Source organism: Lepidochelys kempii, chromosome 6, assembly GCF_965140265.1.
Source record: "Lepidochelys kempii isolate rLepKem1 chromosome 6, rLepKem1.hap2, whole genome shotgun sequence".
Taxonomy (NCBI): domain Eukaryota; kingdom Metazoa; phylum Chordata; order Testudines; family Cheloniidae; genus Lepidochelys; species Lepidochelys kempii.
The window spans coordinates 104,680,955-104,707,870 of record NC_133261.1 but is presented as its reverse complement, the minus strand read 5'-3'; the positions used below and the strand labels follow the sequence as shown (position 1 = coordinate 104,707,870).

The window sequence follows — 26,916 nt, the reverse complement described above, 5'->3', positions numbered from 1 at the left end:
CTCTCTCCGGAGACCAGGGCACCCTCAAAAAATGGTTGCACTGTGGTTGACGGCTCCAGGTGAAGTTCTTGGGAGCTGGAGGTCCTTGCCTATAGCTGACTCCCTCCTGCCAGAAAACAGAAGATAAGTTTGCTTTATCTGTGGGTCACAATGTGAAGCCCATGTGCCTGCATGTTTCTTCCCACATAACATCAACTACATAAACTGAGAACTCTCCCCAGAATGCTCAATGAAGTGACTGTCTTTTCAGATGAAAGCATCTCACACGGTGTCTTAATAACAAATTATAAATGAAAATAATGAAACCAGCATGTGTACAACCAAGTAAACTCTTTGTAGTAGGGACTTCCTTTAATTTGTCTGTAAAGCACTATGTTTATTTGGGGAGTTATATAAATCTTACTACTCTTGTATATTTGATACCTATCTACTACCATTTTGGATACAACAGAAGTGGAGAAAATGTTTATGTATCATTATACTGACTTTTCACCTTTGTTCATAGTGGTTTGTATCTTTTTGATTTCATTAATATACCCTGATCAGCTTTGTCAACCTTATCTTTGTCAACATATGAGCTCTTCGTGCTTGTACAATTCCTAGCGTAAAGGGGCCATGATCTGGATTAGGCACTCTGGATGCTACCATATTATACATCTTTAATATATAATAGAACAGAATGAAGTCCACCAGTGAGATTCAGTAATAGAAAATAATTTTAAAACAATTTCTTAATATTTTTTTTTGTTTTAATATGCATCCTTAAAGGGGATGATATTGCAGAAGATTGTCAGGAATATCTATAAGATAAATAGCAAAGCATTCATGCGTAATATTGCCTACAGTTACTCTACTGTATTAATTTGATTTCCTAGAAGCTTTTCATACACTTTGACCATCTCTTTTAACTTTGAGGACAATGCCATTTCAAGGTATTTTTAAAAGCATCATAGATGTTCTTAAGATAATAGTGGTTACAGCTTATTCAACTTGGACATAAAATTTACTATAATGAGTAATCCTGGGGCTACTCATGATATTAAGTACTGTGCCTGGTGGTAAGTATTTGCAGGTTTGCACCTGAAGTTGGTTGTTAATGGAAAAAGATTAAGATTGGTTTTATGTGCAGAACTAAATGGAAAGTACTTAATAAAAACAGGTTACAGTTTGAGAAGAGTGGCATCATCAGTGTAAACAGTAGTGATCCAAAACGCAAACATTTTGTAAGGAATTTTATTGTTTTTGATAAAACTTCAGATAATGTTTTGTTTTTAAACCAAAGGGAGCCATAGTGTAGTATCTCAATTCAGTAACTACAGTTTCTTCGTCAAACGATCGTCCCTGTTGTATTCCACTGACGGTTATGCACGTCTGCCCACCCGGAGCTTTTTAAGAGTAGTAGTGTCCCTTGGTCCATGCATGCACCCTTGTTTCACTTCATGGTACTGACTGAGGTAATAAAGGGCAGAGTGGACCGACAGCACGCTTAGTTCCTTTTCACCACCGCATGGTCGGTGCTTCTGCTGTTCTCCCATCCCTTGTGACGCACTTCCCAAACTTAGCAAAAACCACTGTTTTATTCTTGCACTTAGCCTTTTACTGTTTTTGTAATAGTTTTTAATTATAACAGCCCCCTTCCTTTTCTTCCCTCCCTTCCCCCAGCACCAAGCCTGAGTACATGATTATGCTGAAGATGAGGTTCAAGATCTGTGCTTCTTGCCTTTGCTCGTTGGACCAGTGATTAGCACCAGTTCTGCCTATACTGTTTGGGGGAAGCCCATGTCATGTCCAGGTGCCTTATCTGCCTCCTCCTTCCCTGCCTGTACCTGGGAAGGCCAAGTTCTCTGCCTCAAGAAGCACCTCATAGAGCACCACAGTTGGACTCAGGCCGGAGATCCTCTCTCCCCTTCCCCCTGGTACATCAGTCTGAGCACTCAAGGAGTTCACCTCCTACCATGGAGTTCCAATTTGGTTCCACTGGTACCAGCACTACAGAGCCTGTGCCGGGGCTTAACTGTGAGGCAAGGAAGCATGCGCATAAGCATGGCAATAAATCTTCCTCAAGGCCTAAGAAAGATGCCGCATCGTCCACAAGTTCCAGTCACAGAGAAGCAGCATGATCCAAGGTCCGCAAGCACAAGAAGTTGCATCAGAAGCCAGACCCATCGGTCCCAGTTTCGGAGCAGCGTACCTCCTCTGCATTGGTGCCATTGAAGTCCCAGGAGTCGTCGCTTCCGAGGAAGCCCTCCACTCCCGTTCCAGCTCCGGTTCTGTCTGTGGAACCTGTGCTGTTGATACCAGAGAGGTTTGAATCCACTCCCAGCCCTCATGAACTGATTGCCCTGGGTGCAGTGAGGTCTCCGCATTTTCTGGTGCACTCACAACCTAAGCAGGCCCACTCCCTTATGTTAGGCATGCCGCCTTCAAGTCATGTTCCTGCATGCTCCCCTGTGGCTCACGCCACTCCACCAGCTCCAGTGGCATCACCCTTTGAACAAGGATCTGACTCTTCATCAGAGTGGGAAGACTTCGACAGTACACATGGTCCACCGTTCCTGTACTATTGACAGAATTACATGACAGTTCCACCAGCCCAGTGGCACTATCCTGCCCTGCCCCAGCACAGGAGTCACTGATACCCAGCTCCATTGGGACAACCACAACAGCTGTAGGATCTGCCTGGCTGGCTGTACTGGGGTTCTTGGTGGCTATATCTGCCTTCAGAACTATCCTGGTCTACCTGGGAGGAATCCCATATTTTGCCACTCCACCCTTCGTCAAGTTGACATTTGGAACCAGGACTGGAGGATGCACCAATTAGCCAGGGTCTGACAGTACTACTGGATACAGAGCGGTTCCCCTCATTGTCTCCTGATGCGGCTGAGTCATCGACATAGTCTTCTCCCCCGACGACTACTGCCAATTCCAGGAACACTTGGGGAGGGTGGCACCTACTCTACACATTCTGTTGGAGTTGATGCAGGACAGTCAACATCAGTTGATGGACATTCCGCATGCATCGATACCAACCAGAGTGGCACTACTGATCAACGATGCCATTCTCCAACCAGCCCACACTTTCTGGCATACCCCAACCACATGAACTCCCACCCCAAAGGGATCTGAGTTTTTCTTACCCTCCACAACATTTTTTGGTTATCTAAGCTGCTTCAGAGCAAGACAGGCAGCAGCACATGCATTCCAACCCAGCTGACAAGAAGAGGTTAGACCTTCTAGATTGCAAGGTCTTTTCCTCATCCAGCCTTCAGTTCCGCATCTCTTACTACTTGGCACTGCTGGCTAAATATGACTTCTTGAAATATGGCCAGTTAGAGGACTTTGTGGACAAACTGCCCAACAGGGTCATGCCCGCTTCCACTCTGTTCTGGAGGAAGGCAAACTGGTAACCAAAATGATGCTACAGACTGTGGTAGATTCCACAGACACATCTTTGCTCACTGTAGCTACTGGGGTTGTTGTGAGGAGGGAATCCTGATTACACTCCTCTGGTTTCCCTAGAGTGGTTCAGAACATAATAAAAGACCTCCCCTTCGATGAAGCCCACCTTTTCAACCAGAAACTGATGATTTCCTGCATTCACTTAAATGCTCTAAAGCCACTCTGCGGTCGCTGGGTATTTATAAAGTTTTATCGTCCATCTTCTGCACAGTGATCTAGAGCTTCCCAGGTTTTCCACCAGCGAGCCTATTAGCCTCCCTAAAAGCATCCTGAGACCCAGAGGTCTGTTTGGCACTGTCCTCCGCACAAAACACCCTATCTTCATGTAAGTTATTTCTGAGTGCATGTAAAGAGCCACCTTGCGCCCCACCACTTTTACCAGTCACCCCCCTGGTGGGGGTGCAGTGTTGAGCTTTCTACCAGCATGGATCCCTGAGATTTATGCTGGGCCCTTGACCCTTCCAATACAGAGCTCTCCCATTTGGACTCACTACTGCTCCCTGGACCTTCACCAAGGTTTTCTCTGTAGTGGCGGTCCACCTCCGGCATTGAGTCCTCATCTTACCTTACATGAACAGTTGGTTGCTAATGGCACGGTCCAGATGAAGAACTCAAGCGTCAACATCCCAGCTGATCATGCTCACCCTGAGGAGAGGAGGAGAAGAAATACCAAAAAATTTGACTTTGGCTCTCATACAGTCCCTGGAGTTCATTGGAGCACAGGTCATTGGTTGACATGACCTCTGCATGTGCTTACCTGCCAGAGGACCAGTTCTGAACCCGGCTGGAACTGATCATTTTGTTAACTTCCAACCACTAAGTTCTGATCAGTGCTTGCCATTCCCTTCTTGGCCATGTGGCACTGTGCCCATACCATTGTTGTTTCTGCTGTCTACAACTGTGGTTATAGAGCCCATTCTCCACTCCATTCCTTGGATGCCATTCTGACTGTCCTCCCTTCAGTGTTGGACAAACACAAATTAGGTTTGCTCCAGGATGTCCTTCCTTCCATCCTCCCCAAGCATGCTGATCATTACAGATGCATTGCTGGATGGATGGGGTGCCCACATGACTCAAGGAACTCGAACTGCTTGGAAGTACAGGCTGCATATCAACATCCTACTGCATCGGGCAGTACAACGAGCATGTCACGTCTTTCTCCCATCCATCCACTCCCGTCATGTTCTCAAGTTGGACAATACCACTACAGTTTACTACATAAGCAAGCAAAGGGGTATGAGGTCTCCAGTACTTTGTGCAGAAGTGGTACGCCTCTGGAAATAGTGCATCGTGCACTGTATCCTGTTGTCAGCAGCCTATCTCCTGGGGACTCAGAATGTAGTTCCATATTCTCTCATCAGGAACTTTGTGACTGACCATGAATGGGAGCTACATGACTCAGTAGTTGCAGACGTTTTTGTTTTTTGACGTTTTGGTGGCTTTTGGCCAGGGATCTCATTGCCTCCAACGCCAAATACTCCCAGTACTGTTCCAGGGGCATGCTCAGAGCCTGCTCCCAGGGCAATTTCTGGTCCTTGACTGATAGGACCAGATCAGTTATGCCTTCCCTCCCTCCGCTTCTGCCCCATGTCCTTCACAAGATTTGACAGGAGAGTGAGAGGGTCCTTCTGATCACCCTGTTCTGGCCTCTCCAGTTCTGGTTTCCCCTTCTTCTCCGCATCATCCACTCATGGTACCAACATTTCCAGAACTCCTCACTCAACACAGAGGCAGGATCAGACACTCAGACCTGCAGATGCTTCACCTAAGAACCTATTTTGTTGATGGGCATCTTCGCTAGTGTGGCAGGAAAGAGTCCATGAGGCAATCCTACCAGGCCAAATGGAAACGTTTAGTCTTCTGAGCCCAACAGTCTGGTACCTGGCATTCTGCTCCTCCTGGACTATCTCCTATCCCTAAAAGCATCAGGACTCGCTCTCAGCTCCATCAAGGTGCATGTCACAGCCATTAGTGTTTTCCACACCCTCTATGGAAGGACACAGTTTTTACTCACCCATTGACCGTTAGGTTCTGGAAGGGCCTTGTGTGAACATATCCCCTTGTCCAACCCATCACTCTGCAGTGGGACCGTAACCTTGTCCTAATGGCACTCATGAAGCCACCCTTCAAACATCTGGCCTCCTGTTCTCTTTCTCTTCTCTCTATAAAGGTTGCCTTCCTGATAGCTACCATCTCTGCGAAAAGAGTTGGCGAAATGGGGGGCTGATGGCAGACCCCGCTTTCACCACATTACATAAGGGCAAGGTTTTCCCATGCTTACATCCTAAGTTTTTTTTCTAAAGGTGGTTTCCTGTTTTCACCTCAACCAACCCATACGCTTTATTGCCGCCTTTCCAAAGCAGCACTCTTCAGCAGAGGAATGACAAGAAGAAAGTCAAGGAAAGCGTGGGCCCTTACTGAATGAGGGAGGCAACCTAGTGACAGAGGATGTGGAAAAAGCTAATGTACTCAATGCTTTTTTTGCCTAGTCTTCACAAACAAGGTCAGCTCCCAGACTACTGCACTGGGTAGCACAGCATGGGGAGGAGGTGACCAGCCCTCTGTGGAGAAAGAAGTGGTTCGGGACTGTTTAGAAAAGCTGGACATGCACAAGTCCATGGGGCCAGATGCGTTGCATCCGAGAGTGCTAAAGGAGTTGGCGGCTGTGATTGCAGAGCCATTGGCCATTATCTTTGAAAACTCATGGCGATCGGGGGAAATCCCGACGACTGGAAAAAGGCTAATGTAGTGCCCATCTTTAAAAAAGGGAAGAAGGAGGATCCTGGGAACTACAGGCCAGTCAGCCTCGCCTCTGTCCCTGGAAAAATCATGGAGCATGTCCTCAAGGAATCCATTCTGAAGCACTTAGAGGAGAGGAAAGTGATCAGGAACAGTCAGCATGGATTCACCAAGGGCAAGTCATGCCTGACTAATCTAATTGCCTTCTATGATGAGAGAACTGGTCCTGTGGATGAAGGGAAAGCAGTGGATGTGTTGTTCCTTGACTTTAGCAAAGCTTTTGACACGGTCTCCCACAGTATTCTTGCCAGCAAGTTAAAGAAGTATGGGCTGGATGAATGGACTCTAAGGTGGATAGAAAGTTGGCTAGATTGTCGGGCTCAACGGGTAGTGATCAATGGCTCCATGTCTAGTTGGCAGCCGGTATCAAGCGGAGTGCCCTAAGGGTCGGTCCTGGGGCCGGTTTTGTTCAATATCTTCATTAATGATCTGGAGGATGGTGTGGATTGCACCCTCAGCAAGTTTGCAGATGACATTAAACTGGGAGGAGAAGTAGATACGCTGGAGGGTAGGGATAGCATACAGAGGGACCTAGACAAATTGGAGGATTGGGCCAAAAGAAATCTGATGAGGTTCAACAAGGACAAGTGGAGAGTCCTGCACTTAGGATGGAAGAATCCAATGCACCGCTACAGACTAGGGACTGAAAGGCTAGGCAGCAGTTCTGCAGAAATGGACCTAGGGGTGACAGTGGACGAGAAGCTGGATATGAGTCAACAGTGTGCCCTTGTTGCCAAGAAGGCCAATGGCATTTTGGGATGTATAAGTAGGGGCATTGCCAGCAGATCGAGGGACGTGATCGTTCCCGTCTATTCGACATTGGTGAGGCCTCATTTGGAGTACTGTGTCCAGTTTTGGGCCCCACGCTACAAGAAGGATGTGGAAAAATTGGAAAGAGTCCAGCGGAGGGCAACAAAAATGATTAGGGGACTGGAATACATGACTTATGAGGAGAGGCTCAGGAACTGGGATTGTTTAGTCTTCAGAAGAGAAGAATGAGGGGGGGATTTGATAGCTGCTTTCAACTACCTGAAAGGGGGTTCTAAAGAGGATGGCTCTAGACTGTTCTCAGTGGTAGCTGATGACAGAACAAGGAGTAATGGTTTCAAATTGCAGTGGGGGAGGTTTCGGTTGGATATTAGGAAAAACTTTTTCACTAAGAGGGTGGTGAAACAGTGGAATGTGTTACCTAGGGAGGTGGTGGAATCTCCTTCCTTAGAAGTTTTTAAAGTCAGGCTTGACAAAGCCCTGGCTGGGATGATTTAATTGGGGATTGGCCCTGCTTTGGGCAGGGGGTTGGACTAGATGACCTCCTGAGGTCCCTTCCAACCCTGATATTCTATGATTCTAGGGCATGGTTGGTCCGCCCCACCCTTTATCACCTCTGTCGATATGAGGTGAAACAAGGGTGCATGCGGAGACCAACAGACATTACTACTTTTTAAAAGCTCTGGCTTCGGGCACATGGTGCATGCGCATAAGCCTTGGTGGAATACAGATAGGGACCACACATATCAAAGCACCTCCAGTTACAGGTAACCTCCTCTTTCTATTAGAGCACACAAGCAGATGAACAAAATTATAATTCTGTTTGGCTTTAAGAAGATTCAGTTTGAATGATTGCATACATCAGAATGCTGAAACACGGTTATAAATGTTTTTAAATGTACTCAGAACTCCATAGTTTGACCCTTTCTAATCTTTGTCTACAGGGCTCTTCTAGTTTTATTTAGATTTATGCAGTGATGGGAGCCGTATAAGACCTTAGGTACAGATTTAGGTGCGTGTTCTCCTTAAGTATTAAACTGCCTCTAGTAGTCTTGCTGCTCTGTTTTGTTTTTGTAGGCTGTGAGGATATTATTGCTGAGAGCATCTCACTAGACACTTTAATTGCCATTCTCAAGTGGAGTTCTCAGCCATATGGCTCCAAGTGGGTATACCGCCAAGCATTGCATTTCCTCTGTGAGGAGTTTACCCAGGTCATGACTTCAGATGTCTTTTATGAACTGAGCAAGGACCACCTGCTGACTGCTATCCAGTCTGACTATTTACAGGTAAATGTTTAATCTCCTCCTTCCAAAAGTAGTTAATTATGTTTTGAAGCTGTATTTTACATTTAGCAGAAGCATTCAGAGTGAATAAAATCTTAAATCTTCCTAAATGGGAAGAATAGATATTAATATTCTTGTGCATTTGTGTGCGCAGAATAAAGCTTTCTCTTTAACTCACGTATACACAAAAACCACAGTAGAGGAACTGATTAAGGAAAGTACTTTGTTTTCTTGACTTTTAACCTAACTTAAACTGGCTGTATAAACTATTGCTTGAAAGTCTAAGAGTAGTCCACAGCTGTGAATTATTTTAAATGAAACAGTTCTAGGTTAAACTTTTGCCTTGCCTGTTTAAGTTTTTATGGAAATTGCAGTCTCAGTTTTGCTACTTTGATGTGTAAACTGTGTGCAAGCATTATTTTGGTTTGTGTTTAAACATACTGCTTATTTTTTACCTTAGAAATATTGATGATTACACTGATCTTCTGTGAGGATGTATACTGTTTGCTCTTACACTTTTATTGAAGGGGCAGAAGTTTTGAAACCATAATATATGGCCTTTCTCTAAAATGTTCATTAGTAATTTAAATTAGATGTTAACAAAAACTAACAAAATTGATTTGAAGAGTCTTAATAAAAGTTTCTTCTTTCATTCTTCAACTCCTGTGATGTGGCCATTTCACTAGTTTTCCACTTATCAGGTTCTGTGTAGCCTGGAAAACTATGAACTTCTAATGACTTTGAACTTCTTTCAACAAGTGGAAAAAATTATCATGGGTGGCATCAGCCCACATCTTTCCTTTCCAAATCACCTTTTTAAACAACTACAGCCTGCTCTACACTGGGGGGGGGGAGGGATCAATCTGGGTTACGCAACTTCACCTACGTGAATAAAGTAGCTGAATTCGACGTGCTTAGACCTACTCACTGTGGTGTCTTCACTGTGGTGAATTGACTGCTGCCACTCCCCCGTCGACTCCGCCTGCACCTCTCACGGTGGTGGAGTACAGAAGTCAAAGGGGGAGTGATCGGGGGGTTGATTATCATGTCTAGACTAGACACGATAAATCGACCCCCGCTGGATCGATGGCTGCCTACCAATGCGGCGGGTAACACAGACATACCTAAAGAGTAGTCACTCAGATGAACCTTTATTTTTGTACTTTCCCACCTGTCTGTTTTCTCTTTCCTCTCAAAGTAATTATGTTTGCAGTGTGGCTGAATGTGTGAGCTAAATCTAGACTCCGAATGACATAAGTGCCATTCTGTGGCAGTGAAATTCAGCCAGCAATGCATTTAGCCTCTGTGTCCTTTCTTCCCTTCTCATTTAGAGTCTGCTGATTCAAGCCAAAGCTCCTCATAATTTCATAGTGATGTGCTGTAGATCCTGGAATAACTTCTGTAACTTCTATGGCTTGATGAAAGTTCATTCTTAATCATGATTTATTGGCATTTTCTCATGGTCCCAGACTGCTAGTTCTTGTAGTTTGGCCCTTGGCATCCTAGAAATAGACAATAGGCAAAGAGTAATGGCCATACTGCGCCACACAAGTGATCCATGAGTAACAGAGCTGGTTGGATGTCTTTTGACAATGTTTTTCATCAGAAAATGCCAATTTGTTAAAACTAAGACTTTTTTGCAGAAACATATTGGTTTCAATTTGAAGATTTCTCGTGTGTAGGATGGAATTTCTGGTCAAAACTAGAGAGAGACTCACTGTATAGTTGACTGATTAGGGCATTTTCCTGGGATGTTTTAAAACCAGGTTCAGATCTCTCTCTGAATTAGGCAGAGCAGGGACTTAAATCTGAGTCTCCCACATCAGAGATAAGTGCCCTATACGTGTGTAAGTAAGAAATGTCTTTTGATGTGGAACAAAAACAAATGTCAAAACCTCTCCTCACCCCCTTAAATGAATTCTTGTTTTCTGACCAGCCCTAGTTAGTAAGCTTCTGCGACTTGGGAGATATGTTGAAGCAGTTATGCTAATGGCCTGCCTCTCTAACACCTTTGTCTTAGAAGAAAGGTTGTAACTATGGGGCAAAATTTAAGAACTTAAGAGTGAAACTATCCAGGCCATGTCCTAGAAGCTTCAGTTCTGCAGCACAAATCTGTCATGTCAGTCTTTACATTGGGTGTTCCCAGTCCCCAGGGCAACTGGGGGCAGACCAGATCTTTTTCTCTGAGCCTGGGCTTAGAACCGCACCTCAGGAAGAACTCTCCAGAATTCTCTGCCTCCAAGTAACAGACACAATAGTCTCCAGGTCTCCATCCTTAGCAGAGCTTTCAAAAGACGTTTAACTAATGTCTTGGTTTCTTCAGTGGCTTCCAGGTATTCCTCAAAACTACAAAAGAAAAGCAGAAAAATGTGTTTGGCTTTCTGAGAAGGATTTGAAGGACAGCATCTCTTCTCCCTTTCCCACCCTCAGAAATGGCAGATGGAGAAAACAGGCCGAAGGAACCCAGCTCCCAGCTGGAGTATGGGCAAGATCCACACCAATGGACTCAAACAGGCCACAGTGAAACCAGCTCCCAGTAGGAATGGGTCAAGGTCTCTGAGCAGTGCTTCAGGATTGGCCCTTTCCTGGGAGTGGACCACTTCAGAAAAGGAGGCTTGAGAAAATCTGAGAACTGTATGCAGTAGAACTCACTCATTGCTCCAGAGGCAAGTTGATTCTTTCCCCAAAGTAAATTAAAATATACCAACATGATTAAGATCTTTGTTAGCATCAAATGATGCAGGTTGCAATAGTCCATCTCGTGCTCATTGGAACAGTAGCACCAGTTCCATGGAGAGAGACACATTTTGGTACAGTCACACAATTGTCTGTGGTACAAAATAAAACAATGCAGCCCATTTAAGATCTCAGGTCTTAGCTCTACAAGGAGATATACATTCCAAATGGAAATACTGAAATCTATCATTACAGAATTATCTTCCCAGAGTTTCAGAATATGAAAACAAACTCCTGGAATCTAGTGAATATATGATTGGGGAGAGTCACTCAAAGATACTTTGGCTTCTGTTACAACAAGCATTTTCAATATAGTATAGTCCCCTTTTGGACTTGCAACTTCTGCATGATTATTCACAAATGCCATATCATCCCTTCCTTCAAGCAAAAGGGATTTATGTCTACCATTGTCCAACTGGCTTCTCATCATGTTATGCAGGGCCCAGAAGCCATCACCAAGTCTCTAGAAACATGACTTTGAATGAACAAGTGGAAGGGCCAGTTACAGCCTTCACAAAATGTGGACATCTTCTATTTTCCAAGACCACCTTTATTTCAGAAAAGAGATAGAAGATTGTGTCTTATTTGCCAAAAGTTAGCACATGCCTCCTAAAATAAACTGAGTCAGTTCCTGGGGTAGTGGGTCTTGTGTTAACACCCAGCACAATTCTTGCTTTGTTTCCAACCATGAATTGCAACAAATCAGTATATATAGATCTTTATCCAGATCTATAATCTCATAGTGAACTGGTTCTTAATATTATTTAAGTTACCAGATGTAAAGTCCAGAGAATCTGGTCATCAGTGCAGGTCCCAGATTGCATGTAGAAATATATCTAGACTCATATGACTTCAGAGGGGCTGGGTGGCCCAAGGAGAAGACATGGAGTATACCCTGTCTCATGCGATGGACCATCACGCTCACTCCTTCATTTTTAGCAGATGATTCTTCAGACACATGGGGTATGTTTCTAAAAAGGCAAAAAACCTTCAGCACTCTTTGGAGAAGCAGCTTTGCTCATGTCCTGTCCATGTTCACTCTGTTCCTCGGGGTTCTACACCAAGAAGGAAAGTTAAGGTCTGCCAGCTCAGCAAGACACACTTAGAACTGAGGGAATGCTGTTGACCATCTAGCCTTTAAGTGCATCCAGTGCTGCCTAACCCATCAGCTGGGAAGCTGAGAGAGAGGAACTATGGTCACTTGTTCTAAAATGGTGATAAATATTGTACTAGCATCTTAGAGGAAATTTACAAATTTTGTCTCTGTATATATCACTTGAGGTTTAGATATTGGCATTACAAGAAAGAGACAGGGGCCAAGTCGGCTGAAGCAAAGGATATTGTAGTGTTTTTACAAGATTCCCCAACCATGGGGATCAAGGCCAAAACTGCTTGGAAAGACAAGTCAGTGACTGCAGGCATATTTCACTGTAAGAAACCCATTCCTAATCATTGTCACATAACAGATTCCTGAGTATCACCAATCTTAACAAATCTCTCACAATGTGAAGATTCCTGTCATGATCTTGATCTGTGCAATACAAATCCTAATAAAACCAACCTTCAGCTTCAGTTTGTATGTCCCTTCCTCTTCTCACTAAAACTATCTTGCCTATTCACCACCTTCTTTCCCAGGGGCTTTTAGAGCTTGCCATGCTTCACTGAAAACCTGTTATATGTTCTATCAAACATGGTGGTTCCATTACTAGCCAGGCCTCCGTCCCCACTTCCACCTGTAATAAGTGGTGATATTGTCCTTCTAGATGAATCCAAACATCCTAGAGAAGTAAAATTCATGTTAGATGTGAACAGAGCTTACAGGGGGTAAAATTCCTCTCACTACCATGCATTCTGTGAAAACAGCAGCCATTTAATGGGCAAAGAGATCACGTGTGTTATGATGAGACCTCCCACCCACACTTTCTCAAACACTATGTTGACATCTTCAGTCCTCCTGATGCAACGTTTGGTAGCAAAGATGTTCCAGACCAGGATGCCCCAGTAACCCACAAGTTCATCTTCAATCCTGTGTGGGTAAATTGAATCCTTGCTCCCTTCCTAGGGATGGCTTTCTGCATCCCACTGTGAAGACTGACAGAAAGGGGACTGAGAGAGGTAACATTCTGTTACTTGTGAATTTTCATTCTAGGACTGTCCTTTGGAAGGTTGGAATATGTCCAGGGTATTTTCTTGCTATTGCTCTCTTAATCACTTTGAAAGGGAAGAACGTGTTTCTCCAGGAAATCCCTAAATTTCATGTCACAACAATACTTCAAATGGTTTGAGTTGAATAGTGCTTTTGAACTTCTATATAATTAGTATTCTTCAGCTTTGGAAGCTATAATTCTGGAGAGTTCCTTCTGTGGGGTAATCCTAAATTCAGGCTCTGAGCAAAGATCTGGTCTGTTCCTAGTTCCCCTGGAGACAGGGAATGTCCACTGTGAAGTCTGTCTGACATGGAGGGTTCTAGAATAAAAATTCACTGATAAGACACAATTTTCCCTTTTAAGCTTACAAAACTTGTTTTTGAAGATCATGTTCATGTCTGTAACTGGGGACATACTAAGAAAATTATATTTTTACAAAGTAATATATAGGATTGTTATAGGGTTACCACCTTTGAAATGCAAAATAAATGCATCCCCACCTCACAAGGCAAGCCTGCTGCAACTCCAACCACAAGGTAACTTCACAAACCCCCCTTCAGCAGCCACTTATAGTATCTAGAGAGGGAACACACATAAGGTTGATAACATAATTTTCTTTTTTTAAACTGCGGAAGTGGGAACACTGCAGCATCTTTAGCTGGACACTAGAGCTGTCAAACAATTTTGAAAAATTAATCGCAATTAATTGTGAGTAGGGCTATTGATCGCAGTTAACTCACGCGATTAACTCAAAAAAATTAACTGATTAAAAAATTAATTTTGATTAATCACACTGTTAAACACTAGAATACCAACTGAAATTGATTAAATATTTTTGGTTTTCTTCATTTTCAAATATATTGATTTCTATTACAACACAGAATACAAAGTGTACAGTGCTCACTTTATTATTTTTTGTTACTAATATTTGCACTGTAAAAATGATAAAAGAAATAGTATTTTTCAGTTCACCTCATACAAGTACTGTACTGCAATCTCTATCATGAAAGTGTAACTTACAAATGTAGAATTGTTTTTATTAGATTGTTTTGGTTTTTAGTGCAGTTATGTAAAACTTTAGCACCTACAAGTCCACCTCAGACCTTCTTCAGCCAATTGCTAAGACAAACAACTTTGTTTACATTTACGGGAGATACTGCTGCCTGCTTCTTATTTACAACGTCACCTGAAAGTGAGAACAGGTGTTCGCATGTCACTTTTGTAGATGGTGTAGCAAAGTATTTACGTGCCAGATATGCTAAACATTCATATGCCCCTTCATGCTTCAGCCACCATTCCAGAGGACATGCTTCCATGCTGATGATGATCGTTAAAAAAATAGTGCATTAATTAAATTTGTGACTGAACTCCTTGGGGAAGAATTGTATGTCCCCTGCTCTGTTTTACTCGCATTCTGACATAAATTTCATGTTATAGCAGTCTCGGATTATGACCCAACACATGTTGTTTGATTTACGAACACTGTCACTGCAGATTTTGACAAAATGCAAAGAAGGTATCACTGTGAGATTTCTAAAAATAGCTACAGCGCTTGACCTAAGATTTAAGAATCTGAAGTGCCAAACAAAATCTGAGAGGGACAAGGTGTGGAGCATGCTTTCAGAAGTCTTAAAAGAACAAAACACTGATGCAGAAACTACAGAACCCGAACCACCACCACCAAAAATAAATAAATAAATAAATAAATCAACCTTCTGCTGGTGGCATCTGACTCCAGTCATGAAAATGAACATGCATTGGTCTGCTCTGCTTTGGATTGTTAACGAGCAGAACCTGTCATCAGCATGGATGCATATCTTCTGGAATCATGGTTGAAGCATAAAGGGACATATGAATCTTTAGCGTATCTGGCACATAAATATCTTTCGACACAACAGTGCCATGCAAATGCCTGTTCTCACTTTTAGGAGACATAAACAAGAAGCGGGCAGCATTATCTCCTACAAATGTAACCAAACTTGTTTGAGCAATTGGCTGAAATAGGACTGAGTGGACTTTTAGGCTCTAAAGTTTTACACTGTTTTTTATTTTTGAGTGCAGTTATGTAACCAAAACAAATCTACGTTTGTAAGTTGCACTTTCACAATAAAGACTGCACTACAGTAATTGTATGAGGTGAATTGAAAAATATTATTCGTTTTGCTTATCTTTATTACAGTGCAAATATTTGTAATAAAAAATAATATAAAGTGAGCACTATAGACTGTTTTGTGTTGTAATTGAAATCAATATACTTGAAAATGTAGAAAAACATCCAAAAATATTCATAATATACTTAAATTGGTATTCTATTATTGTTTAATAGTGCGATTAAAACTGTGATTAATCACAATTAATATTTGTAATCGAGTTAATTTGTTTTGAGTTAATCACTTGAGTTAACTGCGATTGATGGCCCTACTGGGCACAAAGTTTTAGCATTAGATATCTTTCCCCACTTCTCCCCCCAGAGTATTGTGATGATGATGGAAAGCTTTAGATCCTGCTTTTTTTTAAAAAAAAAAAAAAAAGGGGTGGGGGCAGATTAAATTATTTCCCTGGCAACTGGTAAAAATACCGGCCCAGTGGTAACTCTAGATTGCTGAGAAGAAAAGGGTGGAGCATGTGGCACAGGTGAGTTCCAGAACTTTTTATGAATAGAAAGAATTTATTAAAAATGGAGATTTTTTTTTAACTCTAGAAACAATATTTTTAAAAAAAACTTTACAAACTCCTAAAAGAGAGAAGGCAGTGGGGGCAGACACTTGTAAAATCATAATGAAAAAAACCAAACAGCGTTAGCAGGTTTGAGGAGGATTTATTTTTGTTTTTTTAAATAGTCACTTTGTAGATTAGATGAATTACACCAGGTTCTTTGCAAACTGTATTGCTTTGGGAAACGTATATTGTATAGCAGAACCTAAAGCTAGATATTCCTACTCTATCTTTTCCTAAGTTTAGCTATCAGTTTTACTACAAAGTACTTGAAGCAATAGTGGTACAGTAGAATGAAGGCTAATGTGAATATGCTTTTGTTGTGAGGTGACTCAGTTAAGTTTTTTGAGAAATATTTGTATGTTCAGTGGTTCCCATGCAACGCATTGTTAATAAACTAAGTATGCATTGTGTTCCCTTTCTTTATTGTAGGCAAGTGAACAAGATATTCTTAAGTATCTTGTTAAATGGGGAGAACATCAGTTGATGAAAAGAATAGCAGACAGAGGTAAGAACCTTGTTTTTAAAAAATGAATGGAATGGAGGACATTTCAAACTGATAGTTTGTAGTTCAAGAAAACATGTAATCTGACTATACTGTGAGCAAAGGAAAGCTAAACAAAAGCACTACACTGGGAATTTGTCTTCACTGAGGGCATGTCTTCACTAGCAATGCCATAGCAGCGCTTTAACATGGCTGTGTAGTCACAGAATAGTGCTGGGAGAGAGCTCTCCCAGCGCTATAAAATAATCACCTCTATGAGGGGAGTAGCTACCTGCCCTGGGATCACTGTCTACACTGGCACTTCACAACGCTGAAACGTTCAGTGCTCAAGGGGGTGTTTTTTCATACCCCGGAGCAAGAAAGTTGCAGCACTGTAAAGTGCCAGTGTAGACAAGCCCTGAAACATCAGCAGTAGCAAATAAACATTGTAGTAGAAAATAGCCAAAAGCACAAGCACTCTTGATATTAGAGAGACCGGATAGGTGAGGTAATAACTTTTATTTTATCTTCCTCGGATAGTGAAAGAGACCAAGCTTTTGACCTACACAGAGCTCTTCTTCAGGTCTGGGAAAGGTACTCAGAGTGTTACAGCTAGATACAAAGGGGGATCAGTTAAAATAAGACCATTTAAGACAAAATGGCCAGTTAACACCTCTACAGTCATAGGTAAGGCCCTACCAAATTCACGATCTGAAATCAGCCTTTCCCTGTGCAATCTGATCTCCCCTGCTGCTGGGAGCCTGTGGCTCCTAGCTGCTAGTCCAGCCATACTGGGGAGGGACAGGACTTGTCCTTCCCCTGAATGGCTGCTCTTGGTGGGGAGATCAGATCCACCTCCAGAGGCAGCACAGAAATGAGGGTGGTACGCCCTCTCTTCTGTGCTGGAGCAGGTTCTCGCACTACACTGGCTGGACTTGGGACTTCCTTAATCTGTCACTGGCCTGGACTAGGAGCCCCCGGCTGGGATGCTCCTAGCGACATAGGGGAGATTCTACCCACCTTCACCTCCCAGAACCTCCTCTAACTGCAAGAATCTCGGAAGCTGCTACCTAGGCAGCACAGAAGTGAGGGTGGCAATCTTGGATCCCCCAACAACTTTGCAACCCCCCCACGATCCCATTTTGGGTTGGGACCCCTATGGTTACAACACTGTGAAATTTCAGATATGAACATCTGAAATTGTGACATTGACCAATTTTAAAACCCTCTGGCTGTGAAATTGACCATAATGGACCCTGAATTTGGTAGGGCCATAGTCATAAGACAAAGGGGGTTAGTTGGTTACAGATTGGGTTTATGGCTTCTTATAACAGTGTCCATGACTTTTGGTGTCTAGCAGAATTTTGGATTTAAGTTCCCAGGCTCATCTTCTGAAGGTGTTGTACAGCTATGGAGTGATGGTTTTTTGAGAAGCGTTCGTCCAGAGGTGATACGGTGTTTTTGTCTTTTTTATTTTTCTGAGTTCTTTCAGGAGCATAGTGATTGTCTCATTTCCCCCACTGAATTAAAGGGACATTTAATGCACTGGATATGGTACACCACATGTTGTAATAGTAATGTGTAGAACCCGTGGATATTGAAGGGTATGTTGTGGTGGGTGTTGAACATCATACCAGTGGAGATATGTCTGTAGGTTTTTTGCATCTGTTATGGCAGGGTCTGGTACCATTTTGAGTTTGTGTGTCCTGGTCTGTGGGGAACTTACCTCTGGAGAGGGGATTTGGGAAGGATTTCTTTCAGGATATGGTCCTCATCAAGTATGGGTTGTTATTGCTTGTTTGATACCCCATATGCTTTCCTATGTGGGATGATAGGTGACAACTAGGAGTGTGTGGTCAGCAGTTTTTTTTCTGATATTGAAGCAGGTTCTCTTGGGGTATTTGGGTGGTCCATTCCATGATGCAGTCTACTTCTCTGGTGGAATATCCTTGTTTCTAAGGCAGTGGTTTTCAAACTGTGGGTCACGACCCAGTACTGGGTCGCGGAATGTAAGGCACTGGGTCGCGGCGGCTCTGGTCAGCACTGCCGACGGGGCCATTAAAAGTCCTGTCAGTGGTGCTGCCCAGATATCCCCTATCTGTTCTGACACTGTGCTACACCCTGGAAACGGCCAGCAGCAGGTCTGGCTCCTAGGCAGGGGGGCCACAGGGCTCTGTGCGCTGCCCCTGCCCTAATCACCGGTGCTACACTCCCATTGGCCGGGAATCCGTTGCGGGGGGGGGCGGCGGTGCCTGTGGGCAAGAGCTGCTCCAAGCTACTTGCACGCCTCCGCTTAGGAGCCGGACCTGCTGCTGGCCACTTCCGGGGCATAGCGCAGTCCGCAGTGCCAGGACAGGCGTGAAACCTGCCTTAGCCCCCCCACTGCACCACTGACCGGGAGCCGCCCGAGGTAATCCTGCACCCCAGCCCTGAGCCCATCCCAAATCCCTCATCCCTGGCCCCATCTAAGAGCCTGCACCCCCAGCCCAGAGCTCTGACCCCCTCCCACACCCCAACTCCTTGCCCCAGCCCTGAGCCCCCCCAAACCCAGAGCCCCCCTCCTGCGCCCCAAACCCCTCACCCACAACCCCACCCCAGAGCCTGCAGCACCAGCCCAGAGCACCCTCCCACACCCCTCATTTCCACCCCGCAGCCCTTACCCCTGCAACTGTGGATGAAGGGAAAGTCAAAATGAGCTGATGAGCTCATCAAAATGAGCTGGAGACCGTGCTTGTCCCATTAGTGTTTTTTAATGCTTGTAATTTAATTCTGTGATTGCATATTTCTCTTTTTAAGATCTCACTCAGTTCCTTCCAAATTTCAACAGCATCAGCAATAAAACAGCTGTTTCCCTGCAGGCTACAGAAATAGGCTTCAGGGTACTCAGCATGTGTTCAGCATTTCTCTTAAGCCCAATGTTGTGAACTTTGGCTGTGACAGTGCCATCTATTTTTTCATGATTTTGTTCACAAACTGTCATCAGATTAGGCCAGTTCTTGATATAGTGCCCAAAGCAGTCCACTACTGAGTTCCATCGCATGTCTTGTGGGAGAGTTAGCTTGGTTCCTCCCACTTTTTTCAAAGCAGCTGCTGCAAAGTGGTTGTTACGGAAGTTTTTTACAGTTTCAACAACATTAGCCTTTATTTCGGGAACACTGAAGTCTTTGGTTAGGAGGTGCATCAAATGAGCACTTGAACCGTATCACAAACTTATCTATGGTTGTTTCTGGATGATGGAGATTTTTTTTTTCTTTTTGCTACAGATGATATATTGTGGCTATGTGGCATACATTATGTGACTGAAACACTATCATTGGCAGATAACTCTAAAACTATAGAAAATGATGGTGATCTTGAAGGTGGATAGTTTTCAGAATCCTGTATGTTGAGGATGGATTCTCCTCAACAAAATAAGTCAATGCAGTTGTTTAATTATTATTACCATACTGCTCATTTAATATTACTCACTGCATTCACTAACACTCAGTACTTCTTTAAAGGTGAGATTGTAAAAGGAAGATCTGCCTATTTCAGCTATTTATTTTTTTTATCACAACTGCATCTAAAATGATAGTACCATAGAGTAACAACTAAATTTTTTGCTCAAACATGAGAATTCAAGAATAGTCCAGAAGGAAGTCAGGCAGTCTTTAAGAAAGAAGTATGAAATAAAAAAGGTTACCAACCTGAAGATCCTGCATGTTCAGACATGTTCCTTTCATCATCTTCAGTGCAGCTTCCTCTTGAAAAGGAACACTTCTCATGATGATGTTTCATTCGCGCAACCAGGCCTTGCATTGCTTTGTTGCACTGTTTGTATTTTGCATGCATGCCTGTCTTACGCCCAGATGGAGGAACTTCATTAAAATTTTCCCAAACTGGGTCTCTTTTATGGCCTGCTGCCATTATAGGTTTTCCCTTCCAGTGAGAGAGTGACATGGTAGATCTCAAATAAATGAAGGCTACGCTCAGACCTCAAGGCTTCTGGAATATGCTGCTCAAACAGTTTCACCTTTGTTTCTACTGCCTGTCCCCTCCCTTCTCACATTTATCACCAGACTACTTCTCCTTGTCTATTCTGCCCCCAAGATCTTCTAGTCATTGAACTTTTTGAAACTTTTCATTTTTAGAGAGAGGTAAGGGATTGACTCTGTGTACCCAAATTTGAGGTCCGTTATTTCTCATCTCCCTATATTTTATTTATGTATTTATTTAAAAACATTTTTGCTGTTAACAAGCATGTTATGTCTGGAGATGCAAATCCACACTTTGAGAATTGCAAAGCTAAGCATCTCTGATGGTATCTTCTAGGCTGAGCACTGAGTCCCATTGGGTAGATAGAAAGATTAACCTAAATAATCTATACAGAAGCCCCTGAAACTCCATAAAATTGGGTCCCTAATCCATGAACTGTTGGAACTCATTTATAAAACTTTTCTTAAACATTACATGAATATATTCTCATACTGTAGAATTAGAATTTATAATCCCTATTCCATGAAGAGATATCTTTGAGCTATGATGTCTTTAGATCAGATTTTTTTGATAAAATGCTTTTTGAGGGGAAAAAACTGATTTCTTAAAATTTATTTATTTACTTTAAAATCTTTTTTATCCACCCTGGTTTTGTGACGCATTTGTTCAGAAGTTCTTCCTCAAGGTGGCCCATGAATAGCCATTCTAGTACTCCTGGCTATTCCAATGATTTGGATAAAGTTTGTTGTTGAATGTAAAATTGTTAAAGCTGAAGATGAAAAGGATGAGTTTGACAATGTCTGTGGAGTGGATATCTCAGTGTTGTCCATTGTCTTCTAGATATTTGAGACAGGCAGCAGTTCTATTGTTTTGAGATATTGATGTATTTAGGAAGTACAAGAATGGTGTTCTGGGGGAGGTTGGTGTTGTGGAGTTTCTGGAGAAAGTCAGTTGTGTCGCGGAGGAAACTGTCCCTTTGTGGTGAGTGGTTTGAGGATGGTTTAAGAGTCCTCATATTCCTACAGTAAGAGTGCTGTGGCCAGATAAAATGGGTCTGCCTGGGTTCCCTTATTTGTGTATCTTGGGAAGATGGGGGATGAGGTCGTATAATTTCTCAGAGTTGTTTGGGAAAGGATTTGATGATATCCCTAAATTGTTGGTTGAATAGTGGTGTGGGATCTTCTTTGATTCCTTTATAATAGGTGGTATCAGAGAATTGTCAGTCGGCCTCATTGACGTAATCATCATGGTTGAGGACTACAGTGGCATCCCCTTTGTCTGCTGGTTTGATCCCTATCTAGCGATTGGATTTCAGGGACTGTATAGCTGTCCTCTCCGCAGTGGAAAGATTGTGGTGGATGTGATGCTTGTTAAGAATTTCACTGATTATTTTCCTCAAGCAACTAATGTAATGATCAAGTGTGTAGTTTCGTCTGCTGTGGGATGTCCAGTCAGATGATTTTTTTCTTATGACTGTCTGTGGGCGTATGACGGTAGTTGTGGGTGGTGCTGTCTTTTGTTGTGAAAGAATTGTTTGAAGCAGAGTCAGCAAAAGAATTCTTCTAGTTCTCTTGTAGTATGGTGTCAAGTTCTGTGGTGGGGAGAAGTTCAGTCCCGTGGAGAGTACGTATAATTCAACTGCAGTTAAAGGAGCATTGATAAGTGGATGATTGGGTGTAGTGTCCAAGTGGTGGGTCCTGGTTTATGGTTTCTGCTGAATGTGGTGTTCCGTGGTTGTCAAATAGTTGTAGTTGGTTCCACTTTCTGTTTTTGTGGTGGGTAGATGTCATCAGGTTTTTTATAGTTGTTTGGGGGTTCTTGCATGATCTCTGGGTGGGTTTCCTGATATTTTTTCTTCCAGTGTGTAGAAGCATGTGATTTCTTGTTTTAAGTAATCCCTTCTGGAATATGTGAGGTGCAAGAGATGGTTCCTCAGTTTTTTCTGAAGTCGTTCTGCAGAGCTGTTCAGCATATTTGCAGTTGTATGTAGTAAAATGTGTGTTGTATCTCAAGCAGAAATAATGGGCTGGATGCAGAAATTATTAGATGGGTTATATGGCCAGTGCTGTATAGCTGACTCAGTTATGATAATGGTCCCTTTTGCCCTTAAAAATCTGTGAAAATAGTCTGGTCTTTCTTGGAAACCACTGGGGAAAGGGAAAGAATCCACAGAAGAGTATTGAGGAACTACCAACAGCTGGGGATGAAAAGAGTTTTTTGTTGCTGCAGGAGCATGGTTTTGCAATGGCCTGAGAAATATCTATACAAACCATCTTTCTGTCAGTTTAAGCAGTAACAAGCCAGATAAAAAAATAAATATTGGGGAAATGGCTTTGGGGCAGGTGACTCTCATCCATAGGAACCAGACTGGATTGTGCTGGTGGCATGCAGGTTCATTTTGTGGGAAAACAATACCAGGCGCTGTCACTGACTAAGCAGATGTCCTTTTTCTTCCTGCAACAGAAAGGTAGAACTTCTGTTTTCCTCTTAAAAAAAATGTTTGTTCAGATGGAGACTATATATTTATTATTCCTTTCCACAGAGCCCAATTTACTGAGTGGTACTGCCCACAGTGTAAACAAACGAGGGGTAAAGAGGCGAGATCTTGACATTGAGGAGCTGAGAGAGATCCTGTCTTCTCTTTTACCTGTTGTCCGCACTGAGCACATTTTACCTATGAACAGTGAAACACTGAGTGATGCTGTAAGTTTTTCTTCTCCCTCACTCCACAATCTACCTTTCAGACACACAGATCTAGCCTATGGGATTTTATACTTCAAGCAGTGCAAAAGTCCTGGGTTATTTTACCTTTTTGAGATAGAAGCACCAAAATGTTATCAGTCAGAATATTTATGAACTTTTGTTATGGATAATTATCCTAAAATGATTAGTTTTTAATGCAAGTTTTGTGCAAAATTTAAAATTTGGAATGGCTAGTGAATTTTGGATCCAAGTGAGTACTACTTGATTAAAAAAAAAAAAAGATTTCACTTAAATTCCTCAGGGAGTATGGCTGTACCTATTCAGAGTGTTTGGTTACTAAAATATTAGTAATATAAATTGTAATATGTTCAGTTTAAAAATTCTGTCTCTTACAGATGAAGAGAGGCCTCATTAGCACCCCTCCTTCAGATATGCTACCAACATCAGAAGGTGGAAAGTCAAATGCCTGGCTACGGCAAAAAAGTGCTGGGATATATGTTAGGCCACGACTGTTCTCACCATATGTAGAGGAGGCAAAGGTAACCATTGATAATATGTGGACATTACTAAACTGGTGTCAACAAGGAATTCTGCAGACAGAAAGTTTCTGTATATCTTGTATTATGTGCATGTGCTGGTCTAAAATACTAACACTTACAGTTTAACAAAGCTTATGGGCCTGATCATCAGACCCAAGTCTACAGCTTGTCGGAGGAATTTTGACAACTTTTCTAGTCAGAATTTCCTGATTCACTGAAATCAAAATGTTTTGATGAGTCTTTGATTTTGATGAAATTCTGAGGGAAGACTTGCCTGGTGGGCTGATGGAGAGCTGAGAGCCTGGGGGTTCTGGCTTCTGCTAGGTGGAGAATGGCAATTCCACCTTTCAGAGAATTTTGAAATTTTTGGTTTTCATTCCAAATGTAAACTAAGCCACATTTTAAAATCTCTAAATCCTCTGCAAAACAGAATGACTGTCTTTGTCCAGCTTTTCTGAAGCCCTCCGTTGTGCACCTCCAACAACCATCTTCCCATAACTCACCTTAAGGTAGCAGCTGAGGTGTAGGTGATGTTCTAGGATAGGCTTAGGAAAGGGCCAGGGCACGTGTGTGATGGGGCCAGGAGTAGGATGCAATCTGGCAATCCTGGATCACACAGTGGCCCCTTGTAGACCACTGCTACATGTTAAAGCAGGCATGACTTACGCCAGGAGCTGGTTTGGCCTCAGCAGTGTGTAGGCTTGGGTGGCAGAAGGGCAGTGTAAAGCCAGCTATGCTCATATCCCAGCGCTGCCCCTCCACCTCCCTCCCCCCATGGTGCTCTTCTGCATCTGAAGATCGAACTTCTGTAATCATAAGAAGAGTCCATAAGCATGTGAGATTTTGATTTTTTTTTTTGAGGGGAGATTCCTAATTTGTTCTTCATGGGGTCAAACTAAAGAAATTCCAACATTAAATTCCTTTTTGCTACCATTAAAGGGTTCTTTTGCTAATGTTAATCGGAATTCATTCCTCCATGTTTTAGATCTTACCTAAAACAAAATTGGATCTGGCCAGAGTTACTCAAAAGAACTAAGACATTTCCACTAAAATATCCACTTACCCTCTAGTTTGTGTGTTAGAGAATATTGTTTAAAATTTCTAAGTCTAACATTGATGTAGAAAGAAAAGGAGTACTCGTGGCACCTTAGAGACTAACCAATTTATTTGAGCATAAGCTTTCGTGAGCTACAGCTCACTTCATCGGATGCATACTGTGGAAAGTACAGAAGATCTTTTTATACACACAAACCATGAAAAAGTGGGTGTTTACCACTACAAAAGGTTTTCTCTCCCCCTACCGCACTCTCCTGCTGGTAATACACACTGTAAGGAGAGTGATCACTTTAGATAAGCTATTACCAGCAGGAGAGTGGGGTGGGGGGAGAGAAAACCTTTTGTAGTGGTAAACATCCATTTTTTCATGGTTTGTGTGTATAAAAAGATCTTCTGTACTTTCCACAGTATGCATCCGATGAAGTGAGCTGTAGCTCACGAAAGCTTATGCTCAAATAAATTGGTTAGTCTCTAAGGTGCCACAAGTACTCCTTTTCTTTTTGCAAATACAGACTATCACGGCTGTTACTCTGAAACCTAACATTGATGTGTATAGCGGCAAGAAAAGGTATTGGCTTAAAAAAGTTAACAATAATAAATCTTTGATTGTAACTTCTATTAGTGTAATGCTTTTAAGATAACAGATTTAATATTTGTGGTTTTTAGCAATCTGCATGAGGGTGCATTACCACTAGTCTTAAGGAAAAACAAGATGATACATTCTGTAAATGTATTTATTGCCTGGAATCGAGGTGTCTGAGTGTGTGTGTTTGCTTGGTTCCACTGTTTCTAAATCAATCCTTAAGTATTTAGCTTTGTATGTGAAAAATTGATTCTCATGAACATTTTATTTTTGACCTTTGATGCATACATACTCATTTTGCATCTAGTGATTATATATGTTAATTCATATACCAAATTAGTATTGTTATGCACAGAAGTCACATATTTCCAGTTTCATCAAATTCTCTTATACCTTCATTAATATTTAGATACCTAAATTACCCTCCTGCTCATGTAAAGAAATTAGTTTAGAACTAAATGAGAACTTTAATCAGGGTGTCCATGAAAATCCCCTTCTGTCATCAGTTGAGAAGTTTTAAGGAAGCATGTTTCACCTCTAGGAAAGGTGCATAGTGTGTTGGCTTAAAGGAAGGATTATCTTTAAGAGTTATAGCATTAGGAGTCAGGAAATATGAGTAATATTCCCTCCTCTGTCTCGAACTACTTGTGTGACCCAAGGGGGGTGGGGGAGAGCGGACTTGACTCTCCTTCTTCCATCTATAAAATGAAGATATTATATTTCCAGCATTATCTGTGAGGGGTGCCTAAACTTACTTTGTTGATTGTAAAGTGCTGTGAGATTTTTTGAGTGGAAAATACTCTAGAATACCCAAGTAATGTTATAAATTGGGAGCAGAAGAAATGGGTTTGTGTACTGTTGGGCCTTCATACAGCACTGTACTGTGCTTCCTACGTACTTATGGTATCTTTTAAAAGAATTGATCTGCATATTTCAGGGGGCAGTAGTTGGTTGTGTTATGGTTACTCCATGTGGCAAATGACTTTGGAAAAGTAGTAATTTTTTTTAGCAATTCTTATTATCTAACTACTATTATTTTAGTCAGTGCTAGATGAGATGATGGTGGAACAGACAGACCTAGTTCGTTTGCGGATGGTTAGAATGTCCAACGTCCCCGATACCCTCTACATGGTAAACAACGCAGTGCCACAGTGCTGTCATATGGTTAGCCACCAGCAAATCAGCAGTAATCAGTCCAGTCCTCCTTCAGTTGTCGCCAATGAAATCCCAGGTAAGAATGCTAGCTGATCTGCAGCAAACTATTTACTGTCCTCTGGGGGTTTTGTTCGTGGGGATTATTAAATTCTTGTTGTTTCCCAGAATTTTCACATCTGGGGTTGGTAGATGGACTTCTTGTTTTAAGAGATTTCCTCCAAGGACTCTGAGTTTGGGATGAGTAGGAATTTTTTTTTAGTAGAATTCTAATTGTGAGGGAGAGGCGCCCTGGTAGAAAGGGTGCTAGTATTCAGTTAGTTTAGAAGCAGTTTTATAAATGAGACTAGAATCAAATATCTACTTTACAGAGCTGTCCATAACTGATAGCATTCAGCTATGCCACCAACAGCAGAAGAAAGAAATACTGCCATCCTATAGACTAGACTCAAAAACAAAAATCAACCAAATGTCAAATTAGATAACACGTTGCACTGTGCCAAATTCAAACACTAGT

The 26,916-nt window shown here is 42.3% G+C and overlaps 1 protein-coding gene across 14 annotated transcripts in view; it reads left to right on the top strand.

Moving 5' to 3' along the window:
- The window catches only part of BTBD7 (BTB domain containing 7), a 114,627-nt gene that overhangs the window by 71,720 nt on the left and 15,991 nt on the right, over positions 1-26,916 (top strand). For 10 of the 14 annotated variants that reach the window (XM_073349493.1, XM_073349495.1, XM_073349494.1 and 7 more), the window contains 5 exons: positions 8,104-8,312; positions 16,340-16,415; positions 22,909-23,069; positions 23,465-23,608; positions 26,289-26,478. In XM_073349493.1, coding sequence (XP_073205594.1) covers positions 8,104-8,312; positions 16,340-16,415; positions 22,909-23,069; positions 23,465-23,608; positions 26,289-26,478 — 780 coding nt within the window. The other 4 variants (XM_073349496.1, XM_073349498.1, XM_073349501.1 and 1 more) reach the window with 4 other exon arrangements.